This window comes from Leucoraja erinacea, chromosome 23, assembly GCF_028641065.1.
Source record: "Leucoraja erinacea ecotype New England chromosome 23, Leri_hhj_1, whole genome shotgun sequence".
In the NCBI taxonomy this organism is placed as follows: domain Eukaryota; kingdom Metazoa; phylum Chordata; class Chondrichthyes; order Rajiformes; family Rajidae; genus Leucoraja; species Leucoraja erinaceus.
This window is the reverse complement of record NC_073399.1, coordinates 1,039,020-1,055,543: the sequence shown is the minus strand read 5'-3', so window position 1 is coordinate 1,055,543 and position 16,524 is coordinate 1,039,020. Positions and strand designations below refer to the sequence as shown.

The 16,524-nt window shown below is 42.9% G+C and overlaps 1 protein-coding gene across 7 annotated transcripts in view; it reads left to right on the top strand.

The window, feature by feature from the left end:
• LOC129708090 (rho GTPase-activating protein 44-like) overlaps positions 1–16,524 on the top strand; it is a 161,627-nt gene that overhangs the window by 131,779 nt on the left and 13,324 nt on the right. For 6 of the 7 annotated variants that reach the window (XM_055653642.1, XM_055653641.1, XM_055653638.1 and 3 more), the window contains exons 13-17: positions 922–1,002; positions 2,982–3,095; positions 6,417–6,508; positions 6,915–7,095; positions 13,519–13,740. In XM_055653642.1, the coding sequence (XP_055509617.1) occupies positions 922–1,002; positions 2,982–3,095; positions 6,417–6,508; positions 6,915–7,095; positions 13,519–13,740 (690 nt within the window). The remainder of the gene's footprint in view (positions 1–921; positions 1,003–2,981; positions 3,096–6,416; positions 6,509–6,914; positions 7,096–13,518; positions 13,741–16,524) is intronic. The other variant, XM_055653643.1, reaches the window with a different exon arrangement.

Genomic DNA, 16,524 nt, shown 5'->3' with positions numbered 1-16,524 from the left:
CATCCGACCAACATGCCCCATCCGACCAACATGCCCCATCCGACCAACATGCCCCAACATGCCCCATCCGACCAACATGCCCCCACGACCAACATGCCCCCTCCGACCAACATGCCCCCTCCGACCAACATGCCCCATCCGACCAACATACCCCATCCGACCAACATGCCCCATCCGACCAACATGCCCCATCCGACCAACATGCCCCATCCGACCAACATGCCCTAGTCCCTCCTGCCTGCGTTTGGCCTATATCCCTCTAAACCTGTCCCACCCATACATGTGTAGAAAGGAACTGCAGATGCTGGTTTATACAGAAAATGGACACAAGGGGTTAGATTTTGACTTAATAGGTAGATGAAACGATTGTATCGGATTACAGTAGATCCTCCTCCGGGAAGAATGTTGACAGTGGTGCCATCTTGTTTGCCATAATAGACCAACATAACCACAGCAGAGTGGTGCATTGGTAGAGTTGCTATCTTACAGCGCCAGAGACCCAGGTTAGGTTACATTTGTACGGAGTTTACCCATTCTCCCTGAGACCATGTGGGTTTTCTCCGGGGACTCTGGTTTTCTCCCACCTCCCAAAAACGTGCAGATTTGTAGGTTAATTGGCTTCTATAAATTGTCCCCCAGTAGTTAGAGTAGAACTAGTATGTAGGTGATCGTTGATCGACTCGGACCCGGTGGGCTGAAGGGCCTGTTTCCAATCTGTATTATATCTCTAAACTAAACTAAAATAACATGGCTGTAATTATATGAGAGTCAAAATATATTTGGAGATGGACTAACTGGTAAGGTTGCATATTTAATATTTCCAGAAATGTACGTTTTCAAGACTTATCTTTAAAACAGTTATCAGAATATTGAAACATTTGTAAGTTTGGACAATTATCTCTCTCTGTTTGAAATAACCAGTATTCAGGACCAAGATAAGCGGCTTCAAGCATTATGGAATGCCTGTGAGAAGTTGCCCAAGACAAATTACAACAATTTCAGGTAAACTTAAGTACCATAATTGCCTACAATTCAGTGTGGTGCTCCTTTATTTCGATTAGACCAAGCACAGGCAGTGGTGTGGTTTACTGCAGTGACCTCCACTCGGTTCGCAATAACCAACCAGATAGGGGTTGGACAGGGTTACATTAACGCATAAAGATTGTTGCCCAAGATTCTAATCCAAAAAGTCACAGAGATTTGATCCTTCCATCAAAGGTGACAGAGAAGAACTTTTTTCACTATAGACCCACTGACTCTCTGGAACTCTCTGCCACTTGTCGGTAGTTACCTCCAGTTCCTTGACTATATTTAAGAGGGAGTTAGAGCAGTCCTTGTGGCTAAGGGGCAGGGGGTTGGACCCGAACATCCAGGTACCTCATCTATTGCATCCGCTGCTCTAGATGTCAGTTGCTCTACATCGGTGAGACCAAGCGTAGGCTTGGCGATCGCTTCACCGAACACCTCCACTCGGTTCGCAATAACCAACCTGATCTCCCGGTGGCTCAGCACTTCAACTCCCCCTCCCATTCCCAATCCGACCTTTCTGTCCTGGGCCTCCTCCATGGCCAGAGTGAAGACCACCGCAAATTGGAGGAGCAGCACCTCATATTCCACTTGGGCAGTCTGCACCCCAGCGGTATGAACATTGACTTTTCTAATTTCAGGAATTCCCTACTTTCTCCTCCCCTTCTCAGCTCTCCCTCAGCCCACTGGCTCCTCCTCTTCCTTTCTTCTTCCCGCACCCCCACCCTCACATCAGTCTGAAGAAGGGTTTTGGCCCAAAACGTTGCCTGTTTCCTTCGCTCCACAGATGCTGCCTGACCCGCTGAGTTTCTCCAGCATTTTTGTCTACCCAAGAGATTTGATTTATTGGTTGATTGTTTTTTTTTGTAGTTTTGTGGAATGGAATGTTGCCTCTAGAGGCCTCTACAGACAAATTTAGCTGTTCTAGGTCTGGGCGCGGAGTTAGTTCTATGTATTTTAAGTTTAGGTTTATGTTATGTTATGTTATGTAGAGTTACTACTTTACAGCAGCAGAGATGTTCGATCCTGATCACGGGTGCTGTCTGTATGGAGTTTGTACGTACTTCGTATGACTGCGTGGGTTTTCTCCAGGCCTCCCACATTCCCCCAAGGACGTGCGGGTTTGTAGGTTAATTGGCTTCTGTAAATTATCCTCAGTGTGTAGCATGGACCTAGTGTATAGATGACCTGTGGACAGTGCGGTCTTGATGGGCCGAGAGCCCTTTCCATGCTGTATCTCTTAAACCAAGTATATGGTTGGCAAGAGAAAGGAGAACAAGGTGCAGACTGGGATGTGGAACTGCTGAAAGTACGTAGACAGGGCTGAGAAATGGAAGGAATTTAAACAATAAATTGCTGGAGAATCTTTAGATGGTTTAGAACGAGAGACTAGTCAGGAGACAAGTGGAATAGTAAAGGTGGTAAAGATGGAGGTGAATTACTTAGCGATGGAATCGTTTTAGAGGGACAATTGTACAACAGTTTGTCTGTGACTTGCATATGATTTTATTAAAATAAGAATGTTCAAGTTCGGTAATATTAGATATGGCTCTGCAGGAGAAGGTAATAGACTAAGTTTGAGGTGAAAAGATGAAGAGAGCCAGAGGATTAATAGATCCACCTCTGTGTTCAGTCATCATACTTCTGCAATTCCTCTTTTGATCCCCTCTTGCTCCTCCATCTGCCCTGCCCTCATTTAAGACCAAACACCAAACCTATTTCTTTCACCCCATTCTCCATGGAGTTTATATGTTTGTGAATCAGTCGCCAGGAAGCAGCTTGGGATGTTTTCTGTGTTAAAGATGCAATTATAACCTAAATCTTCTGAAACAAAAGCAGGGTGTGAACATTGAACTGCGATTGTTTTTATCCTCATTGATAATTGTCATCGTGGCAAATGTCTGAAAATGTTTGAAACTGTGCTCATTTACTTGTTGCAATTGTTTTAACTGCAGATACTTGGTAAAATTCTTAGCCAAACTAACAGAATACCAAGATGCCAACAAGATGACACCTGGTAACATGGCGATTGTACTGGGACCCAACCTGCTCTGGACAGCCAATGAAGGGTAAGATTTCTTTGCCTGAATTTGATTTTACATTGACAGTCATAAGGTCATAAGTGATAGGAGTAGAATTAGGCCATTCGGCCCATCAAGTCTACGCCACCATTCTATCATGGCTGATCTATCTCTCCCTCCTAACCCCATTCTCCAGCTTTCTCCCCATAACCTCTGACACCCGTACTAATCAAAAATCTATCTATCTATCTCTGCCTTAAATATATCCTTTGACTTGGCCTCCACAGCCTTCTGTGGCAAATAATTCCACAGAATCACTACCCACTGACTAAAGAAATTTCTCCTCATCTCCTTCCTAATGCCCCTGTCCCACTTAGGAAACCTGAATGGAAACCTCTGGAGACTTTGCGCCCCACCCAAGGTTTCCGTGCGGTTCCCGGAGGTTGCAGGTGGTTGCCGGAGGTTGCAGGTAGTGGAAGCAAGTAGGGAGACTGACAAAAACCTCCGGCAAACCAATCACCATTCGCACTAGTTCTGTGTTATGCAACTTCCACATCCACTCCCTACACACTAGGAACAATTTTTAGAGGCCAATTAACCAACAACCCCACATGTCTTTGGGATGTGGGAGAGATAAGACTTTGCCTTCCATCACAGCGAGGAGGAGATTCGCTGTAATGGATGTTTGTGTAAATTGTGTTGTGTCTTGGTTCTTCTACTTGTTTGTATGACTGCAGAAATCAAATTTCGTTTGAACCTCAATAAGGTTCAAATGACAACAAATAAATTGTATCATTGGAGTACCTGAAGGTTACACATGGGGACACAAGGAGATAATGCAAACTCCACACTGACAGCAATCATGGTCAAGATCGAATCTGGGCCTCATGCAGCAGCTCTACCAGTGCCACCCTAACCAATATATTGGTTTTAACATATAAGAATCACCTTATTTAAAAATGTTATTTAATTTCAGTGCCCAAATTAGCTCCAATCCTTGTTTTATTTTCAGTAGGATGCTCAAAGAGTTAAATAATATTGGTTCTTATTATTTTCTTTGTTTGCCACTTGTGAGATTTATTGTCTTATTGTCAGTTCAGCTGCTTGATGGTGTCAGGAGGGAAATGATTGTTGGTACAGGGTCGAAGACTACTTCAAGGTCCAGTTTCAAGATCTCAACACTGGTTGGAAAATAGAGCCAATATAATGAAAGACCTATTATAAAATATTAACCTAGTATAAAATGTATTCAACTTCCAACCTTTGCAGGTTAATTGGCCTCTGACAATTGTCCCTGGTGTGTAGGATAGAACTAGTGTACGGGGTGATTGTTGGTCGGTGCAGTTTCAGAGGGCCGAAGGGCCTGTTTCTACACTGTATTCATTCAGATTATCATATGTTCCTGTGCAATCTAATAAATTATAAACCTGATTTGAAAGGGCACAATGGCCCAGCTGATAGAGTTACTGCCTTACATCTCCAACAACCTGGGTTCAATCCCAGCCTCGTTACTGCCCATGTGGAGTTTGCACGTTCTCCCTGAGACCGCGCGGGTTTCTTCTGCGTGCAAATAGACACAAAAAGCTGGAGTAACTCGACAACATCTGTGGAGAAAAGGAATAGGTGATGTTTCAGGCTCCAGTTTTTTGTGTCACCTATTCCTTTTCTCCAGAGATGCTGTCTGACCCGCTGAGTTACTCCAACTGTTTGTGTCTATCTTCAGTTTAAACCAGCATCTGCAGTTCTTCCCTACACCAGTTTCCTCCAACATCTGAGAGGATACACGTTGAGGGTATGGGTGAGTGGGAGATTTAGGCAGGGGTTGAGGGGAATAACAGAATTTAATTAACATAAGTGTGTGATGGATGGACTGACGAGGGTGTGGAATGTGTGGAATGGTGAGGGTCAAAGAGTCTGTTTCAGTGAATCAATGAGTGGAACACAAGTGAAATCAAAGCTCCTTGCAGTAACTACTTCTGAGACAAGTTATTCCATTACAGTTTCTGTTTTCCTACTATACTGTACTCCCAATCCACACGACTGTTCTAACAGAGCAAAAACATAACTATACGTCCAGATTGAGATCAGCATTCAGTTGTAACTGTCTCTGCAACTGCCTCTTGCCAGCTGGTAAATCGCTAACTTATCAAGTGCAAATTTTGATGTTGTTTTTTTTACCAGATTGCAGTATAGTGAAAGGTGTCAGGTATGTTTCACCAGAGTTTACAGCCTCAGCACTCATTTCAATGTTTCTTGGGCAATAATTGACATAGAGGTCTTATTCTGCAGACAGAAATCACTCTTCAATTCCAACCAGGGGTTGTGGGGAGATGGCAGGAGAATAGGGTTAAGAGGGAACGGTAGATCAGCCATGATAGTATGGCGGAGTAGACTCGATGGGCCAAATGGCCTAATTCTGCTCCTTTAACCTGTGAATTTATGAGCCCATCATTCATTGTTTCTATGGAGAGAGTTTGAAGGTGACTCGTTGATTCAATGATCTCTTCATCAAGGAAGAAATTAAAGCATTACTTTCTCACGCTCAACATTCTCACAATTGGCTCGTGTTATTCAGGCCTTTCCCCAGCTTGGTTTAATTTAGTTTAGTTTATTTTATAGATATAGCTTGGAACCAAGACCTTCGGCCCATCAAGTCCATGCCGACCTTCGGCCCATCGAGTCCATGCTGACCATCGATCACACGTTCAAGCTAGTTCTATGTTAGGCACTTTCGCATTACGTTCATAAGTAATAAGAGCAGAATTAGGCCATTTGGCCCATCAAGTCTACTCTGCCATTCAATCATGGCTGATGTATCTCTCCCTCTCAACCCCTTCTCCCCTTAACCTCTGACACACGTACTAATCAAGAAGCATCCACTTCTTACACACTAGGTGCAATTAACCAACAAACCCGTACGACTTTGGGAATGCGGGAGGAAACCGGAGCACCCGCAGGAAACCCACTCGGTCACAGGGTGAACGTGCAAACTCCACACAGACAGAACCCGAGGTCAGGATCGGACGCAGCTCAACCTGCTGTGCCATAGTGCCACCCTTTGGTCGCTGATGCAAATGATATTACAACCCTTGTGATTACCAAGTCAAGTCACTTTTATTTCTATAGCACATTTAAAAAACAACTCTCGTTGACCAAAGTGCTTCACATTGGTGGAGGTACTAAGGAACATAAACAGAGATTGAATACTGAACCTGGCAACTGTGTCCTTTTCAATGCTCCAGTGTCACATCAGCTGATGCAATTAGACCATGGAAAACTGGAGAAAGCTTTGTTGTAAGGTGCTAATTATTGTTGGGGACAATTCATCCGCAGAAACACAGTTAAGTTGAATGTTTTTTTTGTCTGAAGGTCCATGACTGAAATGATGACAACAGTTTCCATACAAATTGTGGGAATTATTGAACCCATAATTCAACATGCCGATTGGTTCTTCCCAGGAGGTAAGCGCTGAATTAGTAAACTATTTACAAGCTGCAAGGGGTATAGAGAAGATTTATGAGGCTGTTGCCCAGACTCTAAGGAGAGGTTGAGTAGGCTCGGAGTCTATTACTTGGAGTGTAGGAGAAAGAGGGGTGGTCTTGTAGAGGTGTACAGAATCATGACATGAATATACGTACAGGCTCTGCCCAGAGAAGGGGAATTGAGATCCATGCCAACCACAAAAAAATCCTTTATTGCAAATCTTTGTCTTCTGCCATCCAGATCTATCTACTGATCTATCTCCTCCTCCTAACCCCATTCTCCTGCCTTCTCCCCATAACCTCTGACACCCGTACTAATCACAATATGTTAATATGTTTGAATCTGGGGATTAAATACTTTGTTTTGTATCTCTTTCAAAATTAGATATTGAGTTTAACGTGACTGGAAGCTACGGGAGCCCATTGCACACCAATCACAACGCAAACTACAACTCCATGCCCTCTCCAGACATTGATCATTCAGACCGCAAGCAGCATGATCAGGCACGGCGACCCCTCAGTGTTGCCACGGACAATATGATGCTGGAATTTTACAAAAAGGATGGGTATGTATGGGCTGCTGCCTTCCTTTCTCTATTTCTAATGTAAAAAGCAGCTTTTCCACATACAAACCACGATTGCTTCTGAGCTGGAGTGAAACGATATACATTGGAACAATGAGGAGATATACTTTAAACTAATTTGACATGTTTAATATCATTAGAGGTTACAAGCTCAGTAATCTTTACATATCTAATGAAAATAGTTAAAAGCGATACATATAAGTATATCTGTTTTACTTTTGGTTTCAGCTTAACACTCAGCAACATTGTTTTTGATATGTGCATGAAATCCTTTATTCCCTTGGCTGTAAGGTGCTTAATGCACTGTTTCACAACAGTTGGCACTAAAAGTATCAGGGTCACAATCCTACTGCACAGATGCTGTGTGTGTGTGTGTGTGTGTGTGTGTGTGTGTGTGTGTGTGTGTGTGTATGTGTGTGTGTCTGTGTGTGTGTGTGTGTGTGTGTGTGTGTGTGTGTATGTGTTTGTTTTGTGTGTGTGTGTGTGTGTGTGTGTGTGTGTCTGTGTTTGTGTGTGTGTGTGTGTGTGTGTGTGTGTGTGTGTCATTTGTGCATGTCTGTATGTGTGTGCACGTGTCTGTGTGTGTGTGTGTCTGTGTGTGTGTCTCTGTGTATATGCATGCGTGTGTGCGCGGACTTCTGTGTGTGTGTGTCTGTGTGTGGCATTTGTGTATGCGTTTTTGTGTGTTCGTGTGAGAAAAATTGAGATCAGAAATACATATAGCATGAATATTGCTATCACAGAGTATCTGGAGAAGATACATATGAAATGTAACCCTTCTTATCAGCAAGATAAGTTTCATTTGTTTCACTTCTATTCATTCATTAGTTTTAGCACTTTAAGGTAAATATCCCAAAGCTCTGTCTATTTCCTATATTGTTCGGTTATATGGACCATGCCTCATTCATGCTGTCAGCCTGGATCCAGGTATAATCTACAATGGATAAATACTACACTTTGGGTCTGGAAATCCCTCTCTGTGGTTATTTAGTCCATGGTTTTCATTGGTATTTCATCTATAGAAGACACCAATTGTAAGATGGGTTTTTTTTGAAAATTTCAAGGCAGATAGTAATATTAATTCGGATTCCAAAGGAAAAAAAGATTTGAGGTAAATATTTGATCTGATCATGAGCAAACCTTGCAGTGAATAGAACTGAACAGGCCCTTCGGCCCACCGAGTCCGCGCCAATCAGCGATCACCCGTACTATCCTACACGCTGGGAACAATTTACAGGAGCCAACTAATTAACCTGCAAACCTACACGTCTCTTGGAGTGTGGGAGGAAACCGGAGCACCCGGAGAAAACTCACGTGGTCACAGGGAGAAGGTACAGGCAGCTCCCGTAGTCAGGATTGAATGTGGGGCTGCCCCTGCAAGGCAGCAGGTCTACCCCCTGCACTGTGACCTGTTTGCCTGTGATCTGTACCCAAGATGGGCCTCTGCTGGTTCTCGGGTTGTATCGGGTAAGTCACCGAGCCAGAAAGATGCCGGGACCTTGAGGGGAGCCGTGTAATCGACCCCAGAGTTCCTGAGTTAGACAGGGACAAACTAGTCGACACCCCCACGGACCTCAGCTGGAAGTGTGTGTGTGTGTTTGGTATCGATCTGTTTGGGCTTGGTGTGATCGCTGCCTTGTTTCAATAACCCACTGAGGGTCATTCATAAATAATTGCCTCTTGGGTAAGGTATCGATGAGTGACATCATGGCCCCAAAAGAGCAAAGCTTTCTGCAGAGAAAGGATGAGGAAAGATTTTAAAGGAGCATGCCGCACTCTTGTTAAGGGCTCGTCTTTACTTCAATGTAACAAAGTTGTACGTGTTGCGATGAACATTATTTGGTATTATGCCGATCATACTGCACATTGGCTGCTGTCTATCAATGTCAGTAACTTTGTGTGGTTTGACCAAGCCCATTCCAGCTTCTGTTGAATTTTCTTTCTTGCTATTGTCGTTTGCCCGCTGTTAAATCTGTTGTTGTGATGTTAATTCATTCCTGCACTCCGTTTTTTTGTTTGCAACCTGTTTTCATTCCTGTTAACTGAATACTTTTAGCTGTAAGTTCATGTCAGTCGAGTACTCTTGCCCAGACTACACATTTTACCATTTTAACAGCCTAAATTACATGAGATCACGCTCTGCATCTTGTCCAACCTGGTTCCTGTGGTAAGCAATCTTTTGAATTTACACCAAAATACAGGCACTTTAAAAATAGCAGCATAAAATAAGCTTGCTTTATTTTGTAAATCTTTTAATTCCAGTTAAAAGTATACCAGACTCTCTGCTGTATGGTCCACACTTTGTCTTGTAACACTTTAACCCAACACAGAGTTTGCCAATCTTGTTTATCTATATGCTTCCACAAAGGCATTGGCAACAGGGTGGTGCAGCGGTAGAGTTGCTGCCTTACAGCGCCAGAGACACGGGTTCGATCCTGACCATGGGTCCTGTCTGAACAGTTTGTATGTTCTCCCTGGGGTTTTCTCCTTGTGCTCGAGTTTCCTCCCACACTCCAAAGACTTACAGATTTTTAGGTTAATTGGCTTCAGTAAAAATTGTAAATTTTCACAAGTACTTCATAAGATAGCACAAGTAGGCACAGACTCGATGGGCCGAAGGGCTTGTTTCTGCACTGTATCCCTAAACTAAACTAAACTAAAGTCACTGTGAGACTTACAAACGTACTTAAAGGAAATATACTTGGCCTCCTCCATTGCCGGAGTGAGGCCAGCAACACACAACTTGGTGGAACAGCATTTCATATTTCGCTTGGGCAGCTTACAACCCAGCGGTATGTACGTTGAATTCCCTAAATTTTAGGCAACTTCTACAAACACTTCACTCCCCTTGGTTTCTTCCACCCTGCTCCTCCCTTTCTCCACTAAATATCAGTTAACCAGTTCCACAATTGTATGCAATGATGTCTCCCTCTTGGGATCACACTGTCCCTGGCCAATAATTGTCCTGTCAGGGAACCTCTCTGCTTGAGGTCATCTGTTGTTGACCCTGCTGTGTCCTGGTCTATTCTTGCTTCTAGTCCTCCCCTCTGAAGAAGGGTCCCGACCTGAAATATCACTTATCCATTACCTCCGGAGATGCTGCCTCGCCCGCTGAGTTACTCCAGCACTTTGTGATTATCTTAGCTATAAACCAGCATCTGCAGTTCCTTATTATTACTTTTTATACTTGTTTAGTCTACAAACGTTGAGTTGCCATAAAAGTGAGGACAATGAAAAAATGGAACCGAGTGCAACCAAGTTTTAACTTAGAAATGTCACTTCCCCAGTTCTCAGCTCTTGGGAGAGTTAGGAGTTCAGCCCAGTTTCTGGAATTGGCTGAGTAATCTAGACTTGAGTACTCAGTCTAGATCAAAGAGAACATTGAATTTTTGGAGGTATCATCTTTTAAATGTGGTGCCAAAACTACGCCTTGCATACCTGACCTCATAGCAGCACTAGAAGATCTCAAAGTTCCCCCAATCTCCTGGCCAATATTTGTAGCAAGGAACTGCAGATGCTGGTTTACACCAAAGATAGACACAAAAAGCTGGAGTAATTCAGCGGGTCAGGCAGCATCTCTAGAGAAAAGAGTCAGTCTGAAGAGGGGTTTGAACCCGAAAAGTTACCATTTTGTGTCAATATTACCTCTTCAGCAGTAGGTTAATCCTATGCATGGAAGTTTGGATACAAATACTTTGCATGCCATAATATCAATGACTGCACTTCTAAATTGATTCAACGTGGTGTCCTGAGGACTCAAAAGATAATAATGACATTTTGATTTTTCCATGCCATGTCCTTGTAACTTCTCCACACCAATTCTAAAAACTGTTAACCCTGTTACTTTAGACCAAGAAATGTCAGCTTATAGTATCATATATAGAGTTTCTGCCTTGTTCCAGCATTATGGAGACAGGAATTGCAGATGCTGGTTTACAAAAAAAGACACAAAGTGTTGGAGTATCTCAGCGGGTCAGGCAGCATTTCTGGAGAACATGGATTGGTGATGTTTCGGGTCAGGACTCGTCTTCAGACTGAAGAAGGATACTTACCTGAAACGTCGCCAATCCACGTTCTGTAAAAGTGCAGCCTGACCCGCTGTGTTACTCCAGCACTTTGTGTCGTTCCCATTATCAATGTGCACGTTAGTTTACACAAAGTGCATAGAGTTTACCCAATCAATGATCAGAAGCCAATTCCTAACATTGAGTTGCAGAGCTGTTTCTACAGAAACATAGAAACATAGAAATTACAGGAGTTTGTGTCCATTTTATTGTGATCCACTATATATACCTGCCTTCTCTCCATACCCCCTGATCCCCTTGCACGTTATATTTTCAACTACACACAGGATTCACCACTCTCTGCGTGAAAAAAGTTCTTCTCATCTCGGTTTTAAAGGATTTCCCCCTTATCCTTAAGCTGTGACCCCTTGTCCTGGACTTCCCTAACATCGGGAACAATCTTCCTGCATCTAGCCTGTCCAACCCCTTAAGAATTTTTAAGTTTCTATAAGATCCCCTCTCAATCTTCTAAATTCATTAAACCAAGACTATCCAGTATGACATCCCAGAATCAGCTGTTTCTCTGCACTCCCTCATGTGATTTGGAGACCAAAACTGTACAATACTCCATCCACCCACCACTGCAGTAGGCTCCTATACTAAAGTGTTACAGATACTTTCTTTAGTGTGAACCTTTTGTATACAATCCTGCTAAATCATTACTTTTCTGTCAAACGCACTTGTTTTAATAGGCATCTGCAACCCTTGCAATAACTGTTCTTTGATTCATTTAACCCTTTGTGTTGTGTTCTAAATAGTACTGTTTTGTTTCTGCTAATGCAGCCTTAGGAAAATACAAAGGTACTGTAACAATAACGTCTGCATAACCGACTTTAGATAATAAGATGAGCATGAAGATGAGATGAAGGGGTTGGGGTGAAAGATTCAAAATATATAGAGAGTCACAGCTCAGAGAGAGGAACACACTTACATTTGCCATTTCTCACATATGAACATTTGCACTGACTCTTGATTTTACATGTGTGCGCATTTTATGAATTGAAATAGTACTGAGAAGCAAAAACATTGGATACAGGGAGAAAGCTGGAAGAAATGGAGGCAAGGACTATACTAGGAGGATGTGTAGGACACATACTGGGAGGATATTAGTGAGGGGGGGTCGATTGGCAGATAGGTGGACAAAGGTCAGACATAAAAAGCCAAAAAGTGTGCAATAAAGAGAGAAGTGACCAGTCTACACTGCAGATAAACTCATGCCTCATAGCTGGGCTGAAACACAATGTGACTTGTTCTGGAAAGTAAATGCTCTTCACCACAACCAGACTGGTGTCAGGGTGCTTTGTGTGTTGCCAGTGCAGTTGTGGTGAACCTGTATGGATGTGTACATGTATGTGGACGTGCATACAAAAACAGTTTTAGATGGTGTGTCCTTGGATATTATATATGAGTCTGTGTATACAGGCATGTGGGTGCAGATGTGTGTATGGATATACATTAGGTAAGTGTGCCATCATATTTTTTCCATCTCACTCCAGATATTACAAATGTAATACAATTCTTTTTATACAAAAAGGAAACAAGATATATAGCCAGTATTATCCATGTTGCAAGGGTAACGAGTCTACCTTTTAAAATCATTTTTTGGTGATCTGGGTGCGTATCATTTATTACCATCGTTAGTTGACCAAGAGAATCAACATTTTAAACATAATGCAGATAGTAAAATTAAAACTGGGTATTGAGCATATGATTACTGTAGAAGCTGAAATGTCAATGAGTTAAATGTTAAAAAAAAACAAGTCCTTTATATTTTGAAATGTTAATTACCTCAACATAAGATTTTAATTTGCTGACAATAGGATTTGCTGATAAGTAGATCATTGCTAAATTCCCAGTAAATCATAATAATGTGTGTGTATATTCCCTGTGGACATTGGATGTGAAAAGGTGCATTAATTACACTATTCTCAACTAATTTTGCAATTGTTATTATATTACATCAATGTAATGTTTGCAAAAGCATAAAAGCCACGTTCAACAGCCGTGATATATTTTGGATATAACATTGACTTTCACATCAATCACTCAATTGAGATGATTTCCATGTCTGTAACTTTGGTTACAGTGATTCTTTAGACTTTGGAGCTGACTTGAAATAATAGTTGCATGTAACTTTTGTGAATCCGATATTATTTGTTGTGCACATACTAGATTATTATGTTGCATTTCAAGAATATAAGTGATATGCTAATGCTGTCCCTTGGCATTAGTTGAATGTACTTTGAAGTGGTCTCTTCTGTATCTTCCTGTAGAATTATTTATTTTTGAAACCCAGTGTTCGCCTCTATAAAGTGTTGATGGTGTCTCTGTGTTCTTGTAGCATGGGTGTGAGGGTGATGGACACCTCCTGGGTGGTCCGTAGAGGCTCCTCCATTGTCCGAAAGCCATCCTCCACCCCACCTGGCATGCAGCCCCCTCCTCCGCCCGCTGAACCTGCCGCCACGTGTCAGTCGCCAATCCCCGAACAGCCTGTAGAAAGTTCCACCTCTCCCACCCCCACTCCTCCACCTAGCGGCCCACTCACAGGGGCTGAACAAGTCAGGTAAGAGCGTGGGCCTGCCGCCCTGTCTGTGTCAGCAAGCTTCCGGAGCTTTCCTTCCATCCTCTCCCCCCCCCCCCCACCCCCACACCACCTCCCCACCACCCCCCCCCCCCCCCTCGCTCCTCGCTCCCACCATTCCGCTTCACTGTCACCCCAGCTTGTAGTACGTGCAGTCAGTGAGCTGAATCAGAAACTAGTGCACAGTCCTCTTGGGCATTCACTGCACCAACTATCAAACCCATTGTGGCCCGAAAACTTCTCCAATCTCATCTTTGGTCATTGTGAAGGCAAAATGTACAGTGGCATTTGTTTGACAAGAAGGTAACATCACTTAAATAGTGACTGATGTTCAGGGTGGTGGCATGGAGTTCGGCATTGCCTCATAGAACGCAAAACTGCCCAACAAGGTCGTAGGATCATAGGATACAGGAGCTGAATGAAGCCATTTCACCCATTGAGTCTGCCCCGCCATTTTGATTTCAAGAGAGAGTTAGATTTAGCTCTTCGGGCTAAGGAAATCAAGGGATATGGGGAGAAAAAGCCAGAATGGGGTACTGATTTTGGATGATCAGCCATGACCCTATCGAATGGCGGTGCTGGCTCGAAGGGCCGAATGGCCTACTCCTGCACCTATTTTCTATGTCTATGTTTCTATGACCCTGTAACATAGTTGATTAAGGAAATGGACAGTTGATCTAGGGACACAAGGAACTGCAGATGCTGGAACCCTCAACAAAACTCAAAGTGCTGGAGGAACTCAAGTTTGAAGTCTTCAAACTTGGATCTTCTAATTGAGGTTGATGTGGTAATTAATGGATTTGAAAAATTAGGCAAAAAATATTTATTGGCTCAGAAGGTCCAGGGAAGGGACAGAAGCTTAAATTAAGATCATTCAAAGATGATGTCAGGAAGGAACAGAGGGCAGTGGCATTCTCTCTCCGTCGTGGGATATGTACCAATCACAAGCACATGGGACTGGCTTAGATGGGACATCTCTGCCGGCATAGATGAGTTGGGCCGAAGGGTCTGTGTCTGTGCCACATGACCCCATGACTCTAAAACGTATGGAGACTGAGTTTACATTTTCAACACTAGGATGTGCACTTACTAAACAAGAAGCATTCATGGATATGAAATACAAATTATTCAAGATCAAAATAAGTAGCAGAGCAGTCAGGAATGCTGAAGGACATATTATACCAAGCAAAGCCACTGGGGTTTTGTAACTCAGCGGGTCAGGCGGCATCTGCAGAGACGTTGTTTCAGTTCGGGTCCCTTCTTCAGGGGGGTGTTCAGTGGCACGGCGGGTAGTGCCGCTGCCTCATAACACCAAGGTCTTTAGTCAGTGGGTGGTGGATCTGTGGAGCTCTTTGCTACAGAAGGCTGTGGAGGCCAAGTCAGTGGATATTTTTAAGGTAGAGATGGACAGATTCTTGATTAGTACGGGTGTCAGAGGTTTGGGGAGAAGGCAGGAGAATTGAGGGAGAATTTGGACCCCTTGAGGGAGAATTGAGTTAGGAGGGAGAGATAGATCAGTCACAATTGAATGGCGGAGTAGACTGATTGTGCTCCTTCATTTATCACCGTAGACCCGTGTTTGATCCTGATCTCAGGTGTTGTCCATGCGTGGAGTGTGCATGTTCTCCCTGTGACCACGTGGGTATCCTCGAGCCCTCCGTTTTCCTCTCATATCCCAAAGATGTGTGGATAGCAGGTTAATTGGCCTCTGTAAATTGCCCCGAATGTGTTGGGAGTGGATCAAGTAGGATAATGTAGAACTAGTCTGATTGGGTGTTCGATCGTGTGCATGGGCATGGTGGGCCAAAGGGCCTGTTTCCATGCTGTATCTCTAAACTTAACTAAGCATACTTCACTACGAGCTTCCTAATGTTCACATTACTCTAATCCAAAAAAAACATCTCCAGTGGAAAAGTGTGCTGCCATTCAGGTTCAGCTGCCAAAGATATGCAGTCACTATTTAATCTATTATACCCCTGGACAAGAGATTATCAGATCATCTTTAAAAGAGTCGCAAAGACATATAACAAAGACCATTCTGAGCTTTTCATTGCAGTTCTATCTTCTCACCCCTGGAGGTCACTCTCTGTGCATAAACACAAGAGTTATGCGGCTAATTTAGATTTAAAATTGAAAAGAACTGCAGATACTAAGTTAGATTTTTGCATTCAAGACTGCACACCAGGGGCATAATAGCTCCCCAACAACCAGTGCTGGATGCTTTTGTTTTTAGGCTGCTTTGCGGCACTTTATTTTGAAATTATACAAAGGGCACTTTTGTAGTTTTACTAGTAAAGTTCTACTCGAAGTGTCAATGAAGAAATGTAAAATTACTTTCTTTCATTCAGAATTGAATTGTACCCAAACAGTCAGACATTGCTCTGAGGCAATCATGGATTTCTCCAATATAGCTTTGTCCAATGGTAGGATATATCTAAGTGGCCTAACTGACAAAACAACTTAACTTTAAATCAGAAAAGTTTGTTTCTATTATTATAGTTTTAAATCTGAGCTGAAGCTGTGAGACAAAACTACCAGCAAATATCATTAATACAGGTGTCAGAGGTTATGGGGAGAAGGCAGGAGAATATGGTTAGAAAGAAGAGATACATCAGCCATGACTGAATGGCAGAGTAGACGATGGGCCGAATGGCCTAATTCTACTCCTATCACCTATGGCTTTATTAACCAACACAATAATGTTAATTTCACCAAATGACCATGTTTTACTGAACTGGAAGCACATATGTTTGGAGAGAGTATTTA